Source organism: Protopterus annectens, chromosome 5.part0 (genome assembly GCF_019279795.1).
Source record: "Protopterus annectens isolate FY-2018-M chromosome 5.part0, PAN1.0, whole genome shotgun sequence".
Lineage (NCBI taxonomy): Eukaryota > Metazoa > Chordata > Ceratodontiformes > Protopteridae > Protopterus > Protopterus annectens.
Genome location: NC_056735.1, coordinates 1,820,166,524 through 1,820,186,240, shown reverse-complemented (window position 1 = coordinate 1,820,186,240; position 19,717 = coordinate 1,820,166,524). Strand labels below are relative to the sequence as shown.

Here is a 19,717-nt window from a genome sequence, read left to right as displayed (position 1 = left end):
CCTTCTCTATGATAACTAATAAGACACAGCTGCCTCTCTGGCTATATCATGGTCAGTACTTCTTGATATAGCAGATTTATGACCTCTAGGTCCACACAGCATTCAGAAGGAGTCTCCAGGGAACTACTTCTGAATGGTGAAGGCAGTCTGGAGGATGTCCATGAAAAAGGGAAAGGAATAGAAGGTGCTGTTCTGTAAAACAGAAATTAAAAGAATTGCCTCTTCCTGCATGTGAAAGAAAACTGAATGGAAAAACTGGTATAAACAGTGTTTTGTTGACTGAAAAGAGGTCATACTGCACTGAACTGTAAAAAAAAATGTGTAATGACTTGAACAGCGTAATGTATTCACGGCAGTGTTATTTTTCTTACTTCCAAACATTTTTTTCACAAAAAATAATTTTATGTCCTTTCTTTAAAAAAATATCTCAACTTAAGTCTGAGAAGCTGGTTTTAGTGGTTGTTTTTATTACTGCAATCACAGCAAGTTTTTACATATGACATGAATAACTATACTCTATATGGAGTGCTGAATGGCTATTTCTGTATTGAAATTCATTTACGGCATAATGATGATTCTAATAATGATGAAACGTGAACATGTCTGCTGTATTGATATCTGCTAATTGTAATAGGGAATACTTTAGCAGGAAAAATGGCCATTGATGTTCCAAATATGTAACAGTGTAGAATGCATACTTATTTACATGGGATCCTGACTAAGTAGGCCCTCCTATTTGCCCCTTAATTTATTTTTCAATTTCCATTTAGCTAAATTAACAGCACCAAATAAATCATGCTTGCTGGAAACATGAAATGTGTGGGCTGGGGAGACAGTTGTTGGAGTACTCATTCTGGATGGTAGCTTACTTTGGTATAAAAGTTGGTTTACAATTCCAAAAGTCTTGGCTATTCCCCTGAATATTAGTACTACATTACATTGCTTAATGCTGAACATTTATAAAGAAAATAATGAAAATCTATCTGTATTTTCATTTTGTTTTCTATCACACAGACTATATTTGTGTGTGTGTGTGTGTGTGTGTGTGTGTGTGTGTGTGTGTGTGTGTGTGTGTGTGTGTGTGTGTGTCTAGTTTTCTCAATCCCCTAAATCTTCGCTTCAGGAGAACTGCTTACTGTTTGTTATTATAACTGAAACAGGAGTAACATGACATCCTAAATGCATGTACAGAAAATAAAATCAAAATGCGTGATCAAAAAGTATGGCAGAGAAAATATACTCTAATTACACTGCACCATTGAAGAGGTTGCAAAATAAATCTTAGAGAACACAAACTTGCTTGTTTCTATCTTACTTGGCTTTTGCTAGACAGATATCTTGATTTGTATAATATGGCACAAACAATTAAAATTTAAATGCTTGTTTCAGTCCTGCAAAGAGAATAAATTATAGTTAAGATAAAACTGCACTTTGTTTTAAAAATTAAAGTAAACCATCGCAGTTACCAAGGGCTGTGACACCTGGATCAGATACTGGTTTTCTTGGTTTTGAAGATCCTTGATCCTTGTTACTTTGAACTGGAATAAAACAACCTGGTTAATATAAATGAAGTACATTGTCTTCATTTCAAGGCAAGCTTTTTGTGTTAGTCGATATATTATGAAACTGAAATGTAAAAGTTTAGACCCAAATCTAGCATAGATTTTATATTGTGGAGTAATGTTATGAGATAAAAGTCCAACTGCATTCAAACAAGACTGGATGAATGAATGCTGCAGAAGCTATTTTTAAGAACGTAAGACAAAGTCAATAATGTGCAACTATGTAAAGCTTCTGTAGACAAATATGAGAAGAGTTGCATCAGAGCTATTGTAGAGGATAAAAGACAGGTTTTAGTCATTTCAGTTCTGTTTACAACTATTGCTTAAGTTATGCATATTATATATTCTTACAATATTTAACAACATAGGATGAAAAAATCAAATGCAAATTCTACTTTGCCAGCATAGTTAAAATATAAGAAAACAACGATATTAGCATTAAGGTATTAGCTGAATACATACACCACCAAAGCAACAATGTATTTTCCTTTGCACAGGCAAATCAATCTAATCAAGTTAGACAATACATATTATCTTTGTAATATAGTTCCATGGCTAGATTAACAGTATTAAAAGACAAAGTTTTAGTAATAAATCTTCCCAGTAAACCCACAAGCGATGTTCCAACAGTTCAAACCGACAACAAATTCACTCAAAGGCTGAAGATAACTGGTAAAAATGAGAATAATCCACAAGAAATAAAGTATCCAACTTTTTATTCGGTGAGCACTTTCGCAACATTCAACATTGCTTCATCAGGGTCTGTAAAGAGGAATGTTGAACGTTGTGAAAGCGCTCACCGAATAAAACGTTGGATACTATATTTTTTGTGGATTATTCTAACTTTTACCAGTTATCTTCAACCTTTGGGTGAATTTGTTGTCAGTATTACAAGACAATTTGTTTGCATTTTGAGTAAAGAAAATTAAAGAAATTACTTACAAGATAAAAAGCACAGCTTCTAGTGCTCCAAAGATACCACATGCTCTATCATATGGCATGAGCAACTTCCTTCACTCTTTCATTCATGATAATCAAGCACAACTTAATACAGCATTTCTCTAACTTCAACCACTTGGATGGCCATTTGTAGGGTGTACTAAAAGCAATTTTTATAACTGCATACCCTAATATTTGTTGCAAGTAACAGCTGCAGAAATAAAAGTGTAATTATGCTTAAGTTTATACAAGACTTCCATGACGTATGTGCAATGAAGCTTGAGAACCACACTAAAGTTCCCTTACACTCCGTAATTCATGTAGATACTTGAACCTAATGCATTTACTCAATTAACACAGAATGTGCACTGAAATGGCTATTAATCTCTCTGTCTATCCATGTATGCCTGTTTGTATGCCTTTTGTAGCTATATCTGGTTAACAAGGTTGCCAGTTATCATCGTCACTGGCATTATGTTATCCCCTGACTACAAGTAGGCAATCAAGGGGTTTATTGATATCACAAAGTCTTCTTTTTCACAAAACCTTAATATAAATGTATAGTAAATAAGTACAAAATAGTTGTCTAGATGTTGTAGGCTTTTTAAATGTTTTCTGCTGCCATCATTGTACACTGAACTTAGCTGCAGTACATCAGAAACTTTTGAAACTTTCAGCCTGCAGTTTATTACAAATGAATTTGAAAATCCTCTGCACTGAAACATGATATTTAATGGGTCACCTGGAGAAGTAATGTGAGGAAATATTTCTTCACAAAAATAACAATTCATCAATAAAACAGAACAGCAGAGAAATATGGTAATGGATGTTGATGAACTTGAGCATAATATAAATGAACAGATAAAGGCATTAAATTCAGACAGAGTGAAGTTTATATATTTATCAGTGTCTGCAGAAATGGTAAATAAATCTCAAACAGAAAAGAAATGGTAAAGAGTACACAATCTAGGAAGCCCTCCTGTGCTGATAACTCTGTGACTATGGACACACACACACACACACACACACACACACACACACATATATGTATATGTGTGTGCGTGTGTGTGTGTGTGTGTGTGTATGTGTATTCGTGTGCGTATAAATAGATCTAGAAATCCAGATCAAATCTACTAAATGTTGATGATGCCAATGTTGTGCCACATTAACTCTGACAACTCAATGTTGACACACTTGCTCACATATTTCAAAGATTAACACCCCTTGCTAATTATATATATGGTAATTACAACACTGCAAAATCCCCAAAGAAAGGGCACATCCCCCAACACAGGGAACTGTTGATCAACCAACAGCAGAACACCCATCTAGCTATCTATATGCCTATCTATCACCACCCGCTGTTCCTGCAAACTCTCCCTAAGCATTTCAATCATATACTCTAATAAGTGTATGAATTTTTGATGGGACTTAAACCATAACTGGGTGTATTATTGTCTGAAACTTAAGCTGTATGATTTTGATGTTGTCTACTATGTTTTATCTAAGTTTGTAACCCTACTGAAAACTGCATATTATACTTATTTCTAAATGTTTCTATTGTTCCTAATGTATTGCACTCTGCTTTCTGGAGCTTTTCTCCCCGGGCCTCCGCCGAAAATGGGCATATATCCAATGGGACTTTCCCGGTAAACAAATGTAAACTACAATAAATAAATAAATAAATCTATCTATGTGTGAGTGTGTGTGTGTGTGTGTGTGTGTGTGTGTGTGTGTGTGTGTGTGTGTGTGTGTGTGTGTGAGTTAGGATTAGGGTCAGATATGAGTGAAGGATAGGTGCTGTACGCTTTTGTGTGAATTTGTGTATTTTAGGGTTAAGTTCAGGCTTTGGGGATAGGTGTAGTGTTGTTTTGTGTGTTTGTGTGTCTGAGTGCGTCTTGCATAGCGGCATTGTTATGGGAAGCTTTTTAGGAATGTGAGGTGTAGGGTTAGGGTTGAGGGAATGGGCAGCATTAGGGTTAGCACTCATTACTAAGGTGGTGCAGGGGGACCCCTAACATTGCCCCTTCCGCTCAACCCTAATAGTACAAGTTATGTTCCTAAAAAGCTTCCTGTAACACTGCCACCATTCAGATGAATTTGAGGCTACTGTTATGGAGGGTTTTAGTGGGATAATCGGGAGAGGACAGAGTTTTCCATTCTCAATATTATTGCAGTCAATATGTTTTTGTTTTCATTATTTTATATGCCCACATTTTTTTTTGTTGGTATTTTTAATTCAGCATTAAAGAAGTTTGATCATACACAAAAGAACCATATATGGATGTGTTAAATTTGGTCATTGCTACCTTTGGTCAACATCAGTTTAGCTGAAAAAATTTGATCAACTGAACAGAGGATCAATAGGTGTGCAAGATCGTATGATTTCCAAGCTAGGGAAATATGTTCTTTCCCACAGATTGTGTAATCTCAGAGTTAGTATATATAATTAGCAGGTAGAGGGGTACAGATTCCCTGCAAAAACTGATGTTTTAAACTATTTTTGTAGCTAAAGTTTTTGTATGCACTGAGATTCTCAATTAGTGCATGCGTAGTAATGTGTCAGCATTTGTAAAATTGATCTTTCAGTATTGACTTTGTAAATGTTGGGATTTGGGTGTCTCAGTCAATATCAGTGCACCTATAAATAAATAAATAAATATATATATATATATATATATATATATATATATATATAATGTTGTGCCACATTAACTCTGACAACTCAATGTTGACACACTTGCTCACATATTTCAAAGATTAACACCCCTTGCTAATTATATATATGGTAATTACAACACTGCAAAATCCCCAAAGAAAGGGCACATCCCCCAACACAGGGAACTGTTGATCAACCAACAGCAGAACACCCATCTAGCTATCTATATGCCTATCACCACCCGCTGTTCCTGCAAACTCTCTCTCATTTCAGTCATATTCTCTAATAAGTGTATGAATTTTTGATTGGACTTAAACCATAGTTGGGTGTATTATTGTCTGAAACCTAAGCTGCATGATTTTGATGTTGTCTACTATGTTTTATCTAAGTTTGTAACCCTACTGAAAACTGCATATTATACTTATCTCTAAATGTTTCTATTGTTCCTAATGTATTGTACTTTGCTTTCAGGAGCTTTTCTCCCATGGCCTCCGCTGAAAATGGACATATATCCAGTTGGACTTTCCCGGTAAACAAATGTAAACTACGATAAATAAATAAATAAATAAATAAATAAATATATCTATGTGTGAGTCTGTGTGTGTGTGTGTGTGTGTGTGTGTGTGTGTGTGTGTGTGTGTGTGTGTGCGTGCATGAGAGTTAGGTAGGATTAGGGTCAGATATGAGTGAAGGATAGGTGCTGTATGCTTTTGTGTGAATATGTGTATTTTAGGGTTAAGTTCAGGCTTAGGGGATAGGTGTAGTGTTGTTTTGTGTGTTTGTGTGTCTGAGTGTGTCTTGCATAGCGGCATTGTTATGGGCAGCTTGTTAGGAATGTGAGGTGTAGGGTTAGGGTTGAGGGAATGGGAAGCATTAGGGTTAGCGCTCATTACTAAGGTGGTGCAGGGGGACCCCTAACCCTAACATTGCCCCTTCCCTCAACCCTAATAGTACACCTTATCTTCCTAAAAAGCTTCTTGTAACACTGCCACCATTCAGATGAATTTGAGGCTACTGTTATGGAGGGTTTTAGTGGGATAATCGGGAGAGGACATGGTTTTCCATTCTCAATATTATTGCAGCCAATATGTTTTTGTTTTCATTATTTTATATGCCCACATTTTTTTTTGTTGGTGTTTTTAATTCAGCATTAAAGAAGTTTGATCATACACAAAAGAACCATATATGGATGTGTTAAATTTGGTCATTGCTACCTTTGGTCAATGTCAGTTTAGCTGAAAAAATTTGATCAACTGAACAGAGGATCAATAGGTGTGCAAGATCGTATGATTTCCAAGGTAGGGAAATATGTTCTTTCCCACAGATTGTGTAATCTCGGAGTTAGTATATATAATTAGCAGGTAGAGGGGTACAGCTTCCCTGCAAAAACTGATGTTTTAAACTATTTTTGTAGCTAAAGTTTTTGTATGTACTGAGATTCTCAATTAGTGCATGCGTAGTAATGTGTCAGCATTTGCAAAATTGATCTTTCAGTGTTGACTTTGTAAATGTTGGGATTTGGGTGTCTCAGTCAATATCAGTGCAGTGCACCTATAAATATATATATATAAATAAATAAATATATATATATATATATATATCTATAGATATATATATGTACACACACACACACACACGTATATATAATATATATATATATATAGAGAGAGAGAGAGAGTGGGGCTCATGGGTGCATACTAGGCTAACAACCACTAGAGTCCTTAAAAACCTAGACATGCAACCCAAATGTGACATATAAATTTGATTTACATTTGATGTATTGGAGGGATTTACTGATTGCCTCTGTCCATCACAGACATAGGAGGTAAAAAGGGGTGAACTTCTGATTACCCATCCATTGATTCAAGTTGCAATTAAAATAGAGATAGAGAGGAACTCTCTATCCCTATTTAAGGAAATTTTAGGAAAGAAAAAAACAGTTAGGGAAGCCTTCTAGCTTGTCAGTGGGAGTGGTGCTATGTAACCTGTCTACCACAGAAGGAGTGGTTCTGGCCCAGAAATTGTAGTTATTAGCCGTCTGAGCAATTTTTTCAATCTCTCTCAACTTTCTGATTTGAAAGCCTGCATTTGCACTTGTTTCTTTCCTGTACCTAGTCTAGAGCAGATAAGAGATTCTTAGTTTTAGCACTTGAATTTGCTTATTCGTGCTCAGCACTTGTTCAGAACTTGTTGTAAGCACTAAATAAGCTACTAATTACTATAGCACTAAACCTTCCTCGTTACCTAGAGGAAAACAGTTTTTGCACTTACTTTTCTCACTTGCTTAGAGAAAAACAGCTCTTGTACACACTTTTCTCACTTATCTAGAGGAAAACAGTTTTTTATTCAGACATGTCCAAGGATCAGCTCCCAGTGTTCTCTCTTATCTGATGAATCTGGGCATCTTAGGGCAATGTAGAAATTGCCTCACATACACAGACAACCCTCTCCTCCTACCACCCAACACTACAACCTGTGAGAGATGCACTTATCTAGCCAAACTGGAGGTAAAGCTCTCTCCAACCAAGACCGAACTTGACATTCAAGAGGAGAAGGTAAATACTTGCACCACACCACACTTACCACATAGTCTCACTAAATCTACACCACAAAAATCCACACAAAGAAACACAAAAACATTTGCGGAGGCTCTCAATAATAATCTGCCCAAGCAACAGAGACCTCCAAAGCAGAAACACAAGCAACTTCCACCCCCCCAACACAACCCAAATGACACATAGCCCACAAACTCAGGGTGCCACTCAACCACAGCCAATAAGTCAAAACAACGTATCCAACACACTAGTCATAGGTGACTCTATAGTCAGGTACACTGATGTCCAACTCACCAGGCTAAACAAGGAGAAGGTTACTGTCAGCTGCCTGTCAGGTGCCAGGATCCGCCACATAACCCACGCACTCAGATCACTCCACAACAAGTACAAATATGACTCTGTCATTGTCCATGTTGGTGTGAATGACCCGAGACGTACCTCCCTGGACTACATGAAAAGAGACATGGAAGAGCTCTCCGACCTTGTAGCCCAAGCAGGTATGACCCTAGCCCTGAGAAGCATTCTGCCATCGCCCAGAATGATACCGTAGTACAAGGACAAAATGATTGACTTCAACAATTGGCTACGCTTCTGGTGTCATTCTAAGGGGACCCAGTATCTGTCTGCTTGGGATGACATGGTCGACAGACCACGATGCTTTGCCAGAGATGGCGTGCACCTGTCGCCCCTGGGATTCCGGATACTGGCTAAGGCTCTTGCCGCCCCTATAGTGCCTTTTTTAGGCAAGGTTCAAATGACAAATTCACCACAGTAACAGGAAAAGGCAAGCACAAACTGAGGGTAATGCTACTCAATGCTAGAAGAATAAATCTCAAAATGCACTCACTCGAGGCACTCCTTAAAATGTTGAACATTGATATCTGTGCAGTGACTGAGACCTGGTTCAAGGCTCCAGAGAGCACCCCTGCACTACCAGGCTATAACTCATACCACACTTTTCAACCATGTAACCTGGACCGGAACACCAGGATATCCACACCTCTAGGCTAGTTGCTTAGCATAATGCATCCAAGGTTATCCAAGTGCAACTAACTCTGGGCAAAACTGCAATCCAAATTGTAGGTTGCCACAGATCCCCCACCATGCCCCAAGATTCCCACTCCTCTTTTCTTGATGTACTGGAAAATATTAGGCTTCAACCAAACACCCTAATAATGGTCGATTTCAACTACCCCACCATTAACTGGGAAAACTACTCATGTACAAACTCCTTCACACAACGCTTTCTGGAATTCATAAACTCCAATGCCCTGGATCAAGTTATCCACACCCCCACTAGGGGCAACAATATCCTAGACCTAGTCATTACCAACATGAGTTCCATACCTGAAGTCAACTCCTCGTTGGTCAGATCCGACCATAAGCTAATCACTCTTGCTATCCACATCCCGCCCCCACCCCCCATTAAGGAAACCACGGCAAAACATTTCTCCAAAGCCAACTTCATGCTTCTTAAGACAAAAGTGGTGAACTTCATGACACCCATGCAGATGGACAATAGAGTTACAACTGCTGAATCCTACACAAATGCCCTCTATAAGCACTTACACGAGTGCATGGATTGTGCTATCCCAAACAGAGCCAAGATGCTATCCTCCAAATAAAGGAAGCCAATCTGGTGGACCCCTGCCATAAACAAACTGTACAACAGAAGGAAGAAATTGTTGCAAAAGAGAGTAAAATCCCATGAGTGGAGGAGCTCCCCTGGTCAGCCTCAGTTAGAAGCTGAGATTCTATATAAGATCCTCCAAAGCTAACTACGAAAACAAAATCGCCACTGATTCTAAGGACAACCACAAAGCATTCTATAGCTATGTCAAGAATCTCAATGGCAAAACCCAGATCTGCTCTGAGTTATAGCACAACGGCATGAAAATTACAGAACCAACTGATATTGCCAACATCCTGGCAGATAGGTTCAGTGCTAAATTTGCCCCCCACTCAGCCCCTAAAGGGCCCATATCTATACATAAAGAATGCAGTGTCCCTGTAATCACAACTACGCAGGTAAAAGCCGCACTCTCTAAAGCCAAAAACACAGCATCCATGGGACAGGACAACATCCCAAGCTCCATTTTACACGAACTTCAGAACGAACTGGCTCCCCACCTAAGCACCATGTTCAGTCATAGCCTCACATCAGGCTTTGTGCCCACTGAATGACATACAGCAACAATTATCCCACTCCACAAAGGGGGAGCCACCACTGATCCCAGGAATTATTGCCCTATTAGCTTGATGAGCCTGGTCTGCAAGGCCATGGAACATATCATCATGGAACACATAAACAAAGACATTTATAACCTCCAAACTATGGATCTTACTCAGTTTGGGTTAGTGAAAGGCAGTTCATGCCTCCTGAACCTGATCGATTTCTTTGAGGTAGTCACCAAAGCCATAGATGAGGGTAAGGTGGTTCACACAGCCTATCTTGACCTCGCCAAGGCTTTTGACACCATCCCCCATTCTGGAAATATAATTACACTCACTAAACTAGGTATAAATCCCTACATCACATGATGGGTTGCCAACTGGCTCACTGACAGAACCCACACTGTAAAAGTTGCACACTCCAAATCTGACCTCAAACCAGTGACAAGTGGAGTACCAAAGGGTTCAGTCCTGGGACCTCTCCTGTTCGGTATTTACTTCTCTGAAGTACAGGCTAACACTAAAGGCCTCTGGCTAATGAAGTTCGCAAATGACTGCAAACTAGGAACCATAGTCAAGTCCCCAAATGATGTGGAAATCCTACAGAAGGACCTCGCTGAGACAGACGCCTGGTGTCAGAGCCATGGCCTTAAGCTCAATGCCAAAAAGTGCATTATCATCCCCTTTGGTAAAAACTCTGTACCCATGAACTACTACATAGACAGCAGTCTACTTAACACTGAATGTGTGATAAGAGACCTTGGGACCCAGGTGGACAGTAGTCTGTCCTTTGATAGTCACATCGCCACAGTAGTCAGGAAGTCATTTTACGTGGCACCCCTCATCATAAAAGGGTTCTCATCCAGGAAAAAAGAGGCCATTGTTCCCCAGTACTCGACACTCATTAGACCCATTATAGAGTACAATGCCCCTTTTGGAATGTACCTCACAAGACATCTGCAGCAGCTGGAAAGGCCACAGAAGTACCTTACAAAGAGGATTACTGGCCTCAAACAGATATCCTACACTGACTGTCTCAAAAAACTCCAGCTTTACTCCATAGCATATCGCCTACTCCAAGGTGATCTCTGCCTAACATATAAAGCTATGTCAAACCCAGAGCTGTTGGGCATGCTACACCTAAAGAAATCCCAATCCCTCTGAGCTACACGGTCTAGGGACCCAAACCTTGTCAACACAATAAACAGGACATGCTGGAGGGATAGATTCCTGTCCCAGAGACTTCCCATACTCTGGAACAGGTTACCCGTCTATGTCAAGCAATGTTCTTCATTAGCACTCTTCAAGAAAAATCTTGATGAGTGGATGGGAAATAGGAAATACACCCCGGGGATCACTTCTGTGTCTCTGCTCGACAGTGGCACAGGAAAATAACTTTCTTGGGTGGCGTAAGCCAGGGAACCTTGTTGGCTAGGCTTATGTAGGCCCTCGTGCCAATAGCCTAGTACCTACCTATGAACTCTGCTTCACATGGATGAGGAGCCTGTTCCAGATAATGGAAATTCTCTGAGAAACATATCTGTCTCTCCAACATGTCCTATTTATGCTGCGAGAAAACTGTAGGTCTTTTAATGGGTCTAACTAAAAAGGTCACATCCCCACAACAGCAAATCCAAAATGATCGAGATGACATTGCCTTAGTGGCAAAATATCAACACCATGGATTACTGAAGTTTTTTATAGGGAAAATGGACAGTTGTCCAACATGCTACAAAAAACGAAATACATCATGTCAAACCCACCCTGGAGAGGGGCTGCACCCCCTCCCCAACTAACTAAACCCGATCCTCCTCAGCAAGTTATCTCATTTTGATATTTTGTAACATGTCTGTCAAACCAACAAAGTTAGCTAAGCAATCTTGTGTACTTAAATCAGGTGGGTAATAATAACAACTCTCATTTATATCTCTCTTAAAATTCAAAGATATCTCTGGTTATAGTAGCAGGGTTTTATCAAGTAACAGGTTTCACAATTTCATTAAATATTTTATTACTGACATAGTGCACTTGAGTTAGTTAATGCCGCTAGTGGGCATTCTCTCCACTAAAACTAACATCATAGTGAGCTTTAGGCACCTGCAACATCCATGTTATTCTTGAGTGGGTGGCAGCCCCACAAAAGTGGCTGCTGGTTGGAAAAATGTGGAGAGAAATACATTTTATTAATTTTCCAATTTCTTTAATCAAAACAGGGATTATGATATGATCCTGTTAGGATAATGCTGATAATCAGGGAATGAACATGAGCAAGGTAAGCACTAGAGATCAGCAGCCCAGTGTGACTTATCTCAGAGCATAACCTGGATTTTAAGAAGAGCTGATGCTTCTGATCTTCAGGGATGGTTTTCTCTTTCCAGGAGTTTTATAAATACTGGCAAAACACAGGATACTATAACTCTCATCTTTTTTGCTCACACATTTTGAGAAAATCTGAAAATAATAGCAGCATAAAGCATTAAAATCATGAGTGCATGCATATATCACTGATTTTTATCGGTTCACAGACACGATAATGCTAGGACACACATGCATTACTCTTCTGGGTAGCATAAAAAAGTAGTTAACAAGTAATTGTACTTCAACAGCAAACCATAAAATATGTCTCAGAACATTCAGACATTTATAATATCTAAATGTCTGGTAGCCCTCACACCCCAGACTATATAAATGGATTTTGACATGGACTTAATGGTGGTCTCTGCCCTTAACCACATCCATGCTAAAACTAGCCCTGCTCAGATGTGCATACAGAAAACTGCTGTAGGTAATGTGGGGGGCTGGGAATTATTTGGTCATTACTATTTTAATTTTCATCACAATCAAACCTTAGAGGTGTGCACAGGAGGTCATTATAGCTTGTATTTGGGCTGAGAACAGTGTGGTCATTATTTCTTTTACTTGTCACAGACCTCAGAGGTATATAAAGATACTGTAGCTTGTGTAGGTGCAGTGTACTGTCTTGGAGCAACGAAGTGGAATAAATGACTGTAATCATTATTTTTTTCCACTTTCCTCACAATCATGCATCAGGTATATATAAGGTGTCTGCCTCTGGGGTTCAGGGATGAAGAGTGAGGAGGTATGCTATGTATATGTACAACAGCAGTCACTTAAAATACATGAATGTGGCCATTTAAATCTGTTCTCATCCCAATCTAACACTGCACAGGCAATGACTGTTGGGGGGGGGGGGGGTAGACAGGCAGGCATTATTCCCAGATAGGATTTGTGCATCCTAACAACTGTCTCTTAAGTTTATTGTGAGCTATTATTTTGTCAGTTTTGAACATTAAGCCTTGGGCACAATTTATGACTTCCTTGAAAGAAAAACAAATACGACTGAAATTCTTTTCTTACTTGTGATTTTTACTCAGGCCATCAATTAAAAGTTGGTAAATGTTCGAAAATACACCTCAGAGCATCTATAACCCTAAGACTAATAGGGGCCCTGAGTTATTTCCTAATTGGTTATTATTGTGCTGCATTGATTAGGAATGTTGTACTGAAATGATGCAAGAACTGAATTTGAACAGCAACAATGTATTTCTTTTCTGTTGCTGTTCAAGCCATCATTGGATAAAAAGGTTATGTAAAAGAAAAATAAATAAAATGCACGTCAAAGCATATAGAAAGGTATGGCTTCTTGAAAAAGTTGAAGAGTACGGCAACATGTGAGAACAGGAAGGGAAAAGTAATATGCATTGTGTCGGGAGCCCAAGATGGAGGAAAAACAATGGGGAGCACTGGAGAATATGTGTTTTGTGCAGGGGTGATGAAACAGTAGGCAGTGCCTAGTGACCGTTTCACCTAAGTCCAGCCATGCACATAGAGCTGTTGTAATGTATCACTGTTGCCACTAAATACCAGTAACTGTGAATGTCCTTCTATGATATGAGCCAACATTGTGTGGTACATAGGCCGGTCAAAATTTTGAAATCGTTGTAGCTATAGTTCAGTTTGTCTGTACTCATAAAGCTTTGCAGCTTGAACTAAAAGGTTGCTTTGGAGGGGAAGTAGTTGTAGGGTGATACTTAGACTTGGCATTTGCTGGGGGCTCTAAAATGCCAACACCAGCCAAGTATATTATAATGGCAATAGTCTCAACTGATATAAAATTGGCAAAGATAACCCTATAACAGCCAGGCAAAGAAAGGCTTCCCAGAGACAAGGACCCAGGTCAGGTCTAATCACTCAATTGGGATCTAAAGGACAATGTTGGTTGTGGGGGGGGGGGGGGCAGAGAGAGGGATGTTGAATGAGATGAAAACAAGACAACATGGATCTAGAGTTATAGTAAATGCATAACTTTTGCTTCAAATGTTGTCTGCTTTTGTTCAATTTAACCTTCTGGACTGATTGCAAAGCTACCAAAACACTTGGATGGTTTTAAGAGAGGACATTCCTGAGAATGGTGGAGCCGAAAAATGTAGGAGACCTTGATTGTACGTCTAGTTTGTAGTGTGACACAAAGGTGTGGATATTAGACAGAACACCAAGTGGCTGCAGCACAAATCTCATCAGTAGGTATTGTACATAAAAGGTACCAGAAAGATAGACCTGCTCAGTTTGTCTGCTAGTACACTGGAAGTCCTCGGAATGTGCTTTGTGATTAGAAAGTGATGGTGAGACATCACTCACTGCCACACTGTCATTGCTTCACAGCATAAAGGTTAAGAGCTGGTTCCTCCCTGTTTCTTGATGTACTAGATGACAGCCATGATGTCTGACTAAGGTGAAATCAGACCCTTGGGTAAGGAGTCCTGAAAAGCCTACAATACTAGGAGAACTGCCCTCATCTCCACTGTTGACCATGAACCTTGAACCATCTTCCCCTCAAAATGCCCCTCCCCAGCTCAGCAGGGAAGCCATTGGGATTGGAGAGGAAAACAGTTAATCCTCATAACACTAAGGGGAAGGTCAACAACCAAGTGATGTGTTTTTTGCAAATCAGTGAGAGACAAATTTGTGCATAAAGTGGGTTAGATCTTATTGTCCACTGGAAAGGAAGAGTCCATTACAGAAATCTAATGTAGTATCCTGCTTGCAGGACTAGAGTGATAGCAGAAGTCATTAGGCCTAATAGTTGAAGAACAAGTCTTGCTGAGGAACAAGGATGGTGCAGGACCACTGAAGCTTCCCAGTGTAAGGAGAGTATCTTTGATTGTAGAAGTTTGGTTATTTGGTGCACTGTGTCCGGGTGGCATCCAATAAGTTCTATTTGTTGTGTCAGTGTTAGGTGACTTTTGAGAAGGTTGATTGTGACTTCTAGTTGTGGGGCAAGGTGGAGCAAAAAACCACTGCATTTCACCAGCAGATCATTGGTTGGAGTGTTAAAGAGCCAATCATCTAAATAATGGAAAAACTGTAACTCGTGCAGTTTGAGGTATGCTGCTACCACTGCCAAGCATCTGATGAACACCCTGAGGGCTGTGATGAGACCAAAGTGCAGTGTACTGAATTGGAAGTGATTTGCTCCAAGACTGAAATGCAGGAACATCCTGAACTGCCTTGTTATCCTGATATGACAGTGCACAGCCTGAAGGTTTATGGGCCACTTCCAGTTATCCTTCCTCAGAAGAGGTAGAATGGACTGAAGCATGACCTTCTGGAACTTTGTCTGTTTTACCAATTGTTTGAGGTGGATTAGGTCCAAGATTGGCCTTAGGACCCCTGTTTTCTTCACAACTAAAAAGAACCTTAAATAGACTCCAGCTCTTAGTTGGTCTGAAGGAACCTGCTGGATGACTATCTTTTCTAGTACCTTTTTTATTTCTGCTACTGCTAATTCCATCTGACCGGTAGAACATCAGGAATTTTTTCCTACTTTGGAGAGGGGAAACAAAGGGAATAACATAGTCTCTGGTATTGATCCACTGCAGTCCAAACAAGCAAAAGGACAAGTTCCTGCAGTAAACGAGGTCTGATTTTAATTCCACAAACCACAACACAAGTTCAAACCAAGTCACGCACGTAGCATGAATACACTGGACATAAACTGTGTGGTGGACAACTAGGACTTCACTAAATTCTGGATGCCCGAAGGAAGCTTACTCAAGAGGAATTTGGTCAATTCTTTTGTCAAATTCTTTTGAAACCTAGTTATATGTGTGAGGTACACTGATAGCTTCCAAATAGGGAACGAGCCGAAGAATTAAATGTTTATTCACTCAACAAGAATAGTAGGTGATGTGACATACTACCTGCTGCCCTCTGGAGACCTAAGGACTAATCAAAATTTAGCAACTCTTAATTTCAATACCGGCAGAATGGAAATCCTTTCAAGATTAGTCCTTAGGTCTCCAGAGGGCAGCAAGTATTATGTCACGTCACCTACTATTCTTGTTGAGTGAATAAACATTTAATTCTTCGGCTCGTTCCCTATTTGGAAACTGTTAGTGAACCTCCGATTTGGTTACAGTTGTATTTTGTTTGCTGACATCTTATTTTTGATTATATGGATGACGTAGTTAAGCATTCTGAATACAAAATTCTCTAAAGCATATGCGCATTTCCCAAATCTATACTGCCTGTTTTAGGTTTATTGTTATTGATAAAATAAATGGCAACAGAAATAATAAGTCTGGATGGCATTCAATTCTTAACTCTAAAGAAAAAAAGTGGATAATCAAGTTGGGTGGTCTTTTCCCACCTGGATTAAATGAGCATCTCTAATGGACCAATGGGAAATCATGCTTCGTAATTGTTTTTCTGTTTATAAGTTTGTGCAAGTTTATTTGGTTTGTCACTGAGGAAGGCTAACATAGCCAAAACTGGTCTGGACTTTTTTGGGGGTTTGGGTTTTTCCCAACCCTTAATGTGCTTATTTTTGTGCTTATGAGGCATTAAATTGAAGTTTTCAAACCACACTGTTGTACTGACCTTCTTTTTAGAATCTCATACTAAGGATATTGGGCCTTTGCACTTGCTGTACTTGCAAGGGTGTTGTGCTTGCTGACTTCTGCTGTTTCCTCGCTGTTGGCATTGGGTGTTGTTGCCATCAATTTCATAGTGGAGGAGTGGATTTCGTATTCCCATTGATTATGAGCTGGAATGCTTTCTGGGCTTGAATTCTGTAGTTGAGGTTATGTTTGTAGATATTATTATCTTCAAGGATGGTGCTGTTCTACATTGGGCTGGGTTTTGCTGATTTTACGTTTGGATTAGCAAATGAATATGGCAGTACGCTTGCTTAGAACTTTTTGTGTTTAGTGTACAGGTTCTAGAGATCTGTGATAAATTATCAGTAGAAGGCGCGCCCTGTTCTTTTAGGAGAATCATCTGTGCAAGGGATTTATCGAATATTGTGTAAACTGATCTCCTACCTGGAAATATTGTTACAAACTTGGGATATTTATCAAGTAAGTGGACAGGCTGCGGCCTGCGAATGAAACCAATGCACATACACTCTTTTTGACTCCTTTGTGATGTTTTGAAACTCAGTACTATTGTACAGGTGACTGTGGATTACTGACTATTTACTTTTGTTTTTTCCAGTAACTCATATGGACTTCATGTACATTTTTTTGATACATTTGTGGATTTATACAGACTTAAGGTTCATTTTGCCTTTTGTATGTTAATGGGACACCATATTGATGTATCAATACTTAATGATTGGGGGATTGTACCTATTTGTCATTAAGGCAATGTAGTATGGTGATTATGGTCTTCTTATATCAGTAACAGTGATCTGAGTGTTATTTTCTTAAGGGGCAGTTCAATACACCCCATGGTTACAACCAGGATCTCGTGAAGCCATATTATATATTGCATTTTTTGGCGAGGTTAGATCTATATAAGGGAATGCTGCATTTTTGATCTGATGCGTAGCTGAATTTGTGTGATAACTGTTTATATAATATTGGGGCATAGGATCAGTTTATGGAACCATATTAGCATAGATTTTGGTATATTATTAAGCTTAGTAAGTGGCTTTATCCAAAAAAGTGCATGTAATTTTGGTGGATAATGTAAATGTTGTCAATTTGTTTAAAAAGGGAATGAAAATTGTTTATGAATCAAGGTTTAATCTATACGTAGGAGCCAAATCTGTTGGACAACTTTTTACATATGGTAGGGGACAACATTGGTTAGATAACCGGGGATACTAACCCAGTTTTTGGAACACTCATTTAACCATTAGGGAGGAGTCGACCCAATAAACAGTTCTTGTCAGATATGGTTCTGTTTAATGCATTATTATACAGGTGACTGTGAGTTTCCCTTTTTATTTTAATAGTAATATGAGATGTCAGTTACTAATTAGAAGTTACATCAGTAATAAGGGGATGTAGCACCGTGTGTTTTTCTAAATTGAACAACTTGCATTTATTATGTAGTGACCTTTGATTGCAATCCTATAAGGGTTTTGACCTGTACACTAGGGCTATTATGCTTCCCTGGTTAATTCTATTGAATGAATGATTTATTCAGTCTGGCAAATTAGTAGTAGCGATCAGCGGTGGTATCTGCTTCTGAATTATTCCTTAGGGGAAAGTAGCATCTCGGACTTATTACTTAACATCAGGTTTATGTTGATCGTGGTTGCACGATCTTGGTTATGATTGTTGGAATACGGGATGGCTATTATTGTTCCCCTATTGTTATAGCTATCAATGATACCTGTGCCTATGCATTTTGTATTGCCTTGGGACTGAAATTATATGTTCCATCCTTTTTTAAATTACTATTGTGAGGGACAACATTGGGATTAACCGCAGCCATCTATGTTTTATTACCTTTGGTTTCAATTTATCAGGGCTGACACTCCCTTATACTGACTAACTATTGCTCCAAATCAGTGATTTTTTGCCCCATATTTCTATTGGTATATGGTGATTTAATAATATCAGTTGTCCAGATTTGGCCTTACAAAAATATTTTCAGATATACTTTTTGTATTAAACATGGATTTGGTCTCTATTTTAAAAGGTTTATCTTCTGATAAAGATGACTTGCAGGTTTTTGGGTTGGGGCCTACAGATAAGGGAAGTATGGAAAATACTAAGACCAATGATCCATCTAATCACCATAAACTGGCTTTTCAAAAAAGTACGAGAAGTATGAAAATACTCAGAACCAATGTTTGGCATCTGAAATTGTTTAAAGCTTATCAGATGAAGGGGATTACTCCCGGGGGTTTACAGGTTAGGACTCAACCCTTAGTTCATAACAGAAATGAAATTTTATTGGAAGAATGGGCACAGGTTCAACAAACAGCCTCCAGGGCTTTGTTGATGCCCTAACTTCATATTATGAACGAACTGTGAATCAATGTATTATGGAGGTAGAATCCTCCTGTGAAGATATAAAAATCTATGAGACCTTACCATGTTACATATCTTACTTAAATGAGCTTAGTACTGAGTTACTTAATTTAGAACACCAACTGAAAGAGAAGAAGATGAAAAAATTCCATCCGGACATGGGTGACTATCAAAAGGGTAAACCATTTGAAACTTATAAGAATGTTAAATTCAACACTGTTGATAGCAGACCTCAGATCCATAAAAGAAACAGACCTAAATCCATTCTGAAGAAGTCTAGGATGGTCTCTAGTGGTACTTTGGGGATGAATCATCCTCCATTACTGATGTGGGTGGCAACCACACCCTAGAGTCACCCACTCCAAAAAGATGACATTTGATCACCCTTTAGGGTCAGAACTAGGAGAGGGGGCAGGAAACACAGGGCAAATAAGCAATTTGGAGAGCCTTCTGAAAATCATGATTCAACGTTAAATAATTGTACTAATGTTCACAACATTTCATCTATACCTCTTTCAGGGGTTGAAATGGAACTATTTAATA

General features: G+C 38.9%; 1 protein-coding gene across 44 annotated transcripts in view; it reads right to left on the bottom strand.

Annotated features, from left to right (window-relative positions):
- Positions 1-19,717, bottom strand: part of LOC122801915 (ABI family member 3 binding protein) — a 3,486,228-nt gene that overhangs the window by 1,175,491 nt on the left and 2,291,020 nt on the right. For 40 of the 44 annotated variants that reach the window (XM_044071601.1, XM_044071602.1, XM_044071604.1 and 37 more), the window contains one exon: positions 1,467-1,538. The exons of the other annotated variants lie outside the window; for them this stretch is intronic. In XM_044071601.1, coding sequence (XP_043927536.1) covers positions 1,467-1,538 — 72 coding nt within the window. The remainder of the gene's footprint in view (positions 1-1,466; positions 1,539-19,717) is intronic. 44 annotated transcript variants of the gene reach the window in all.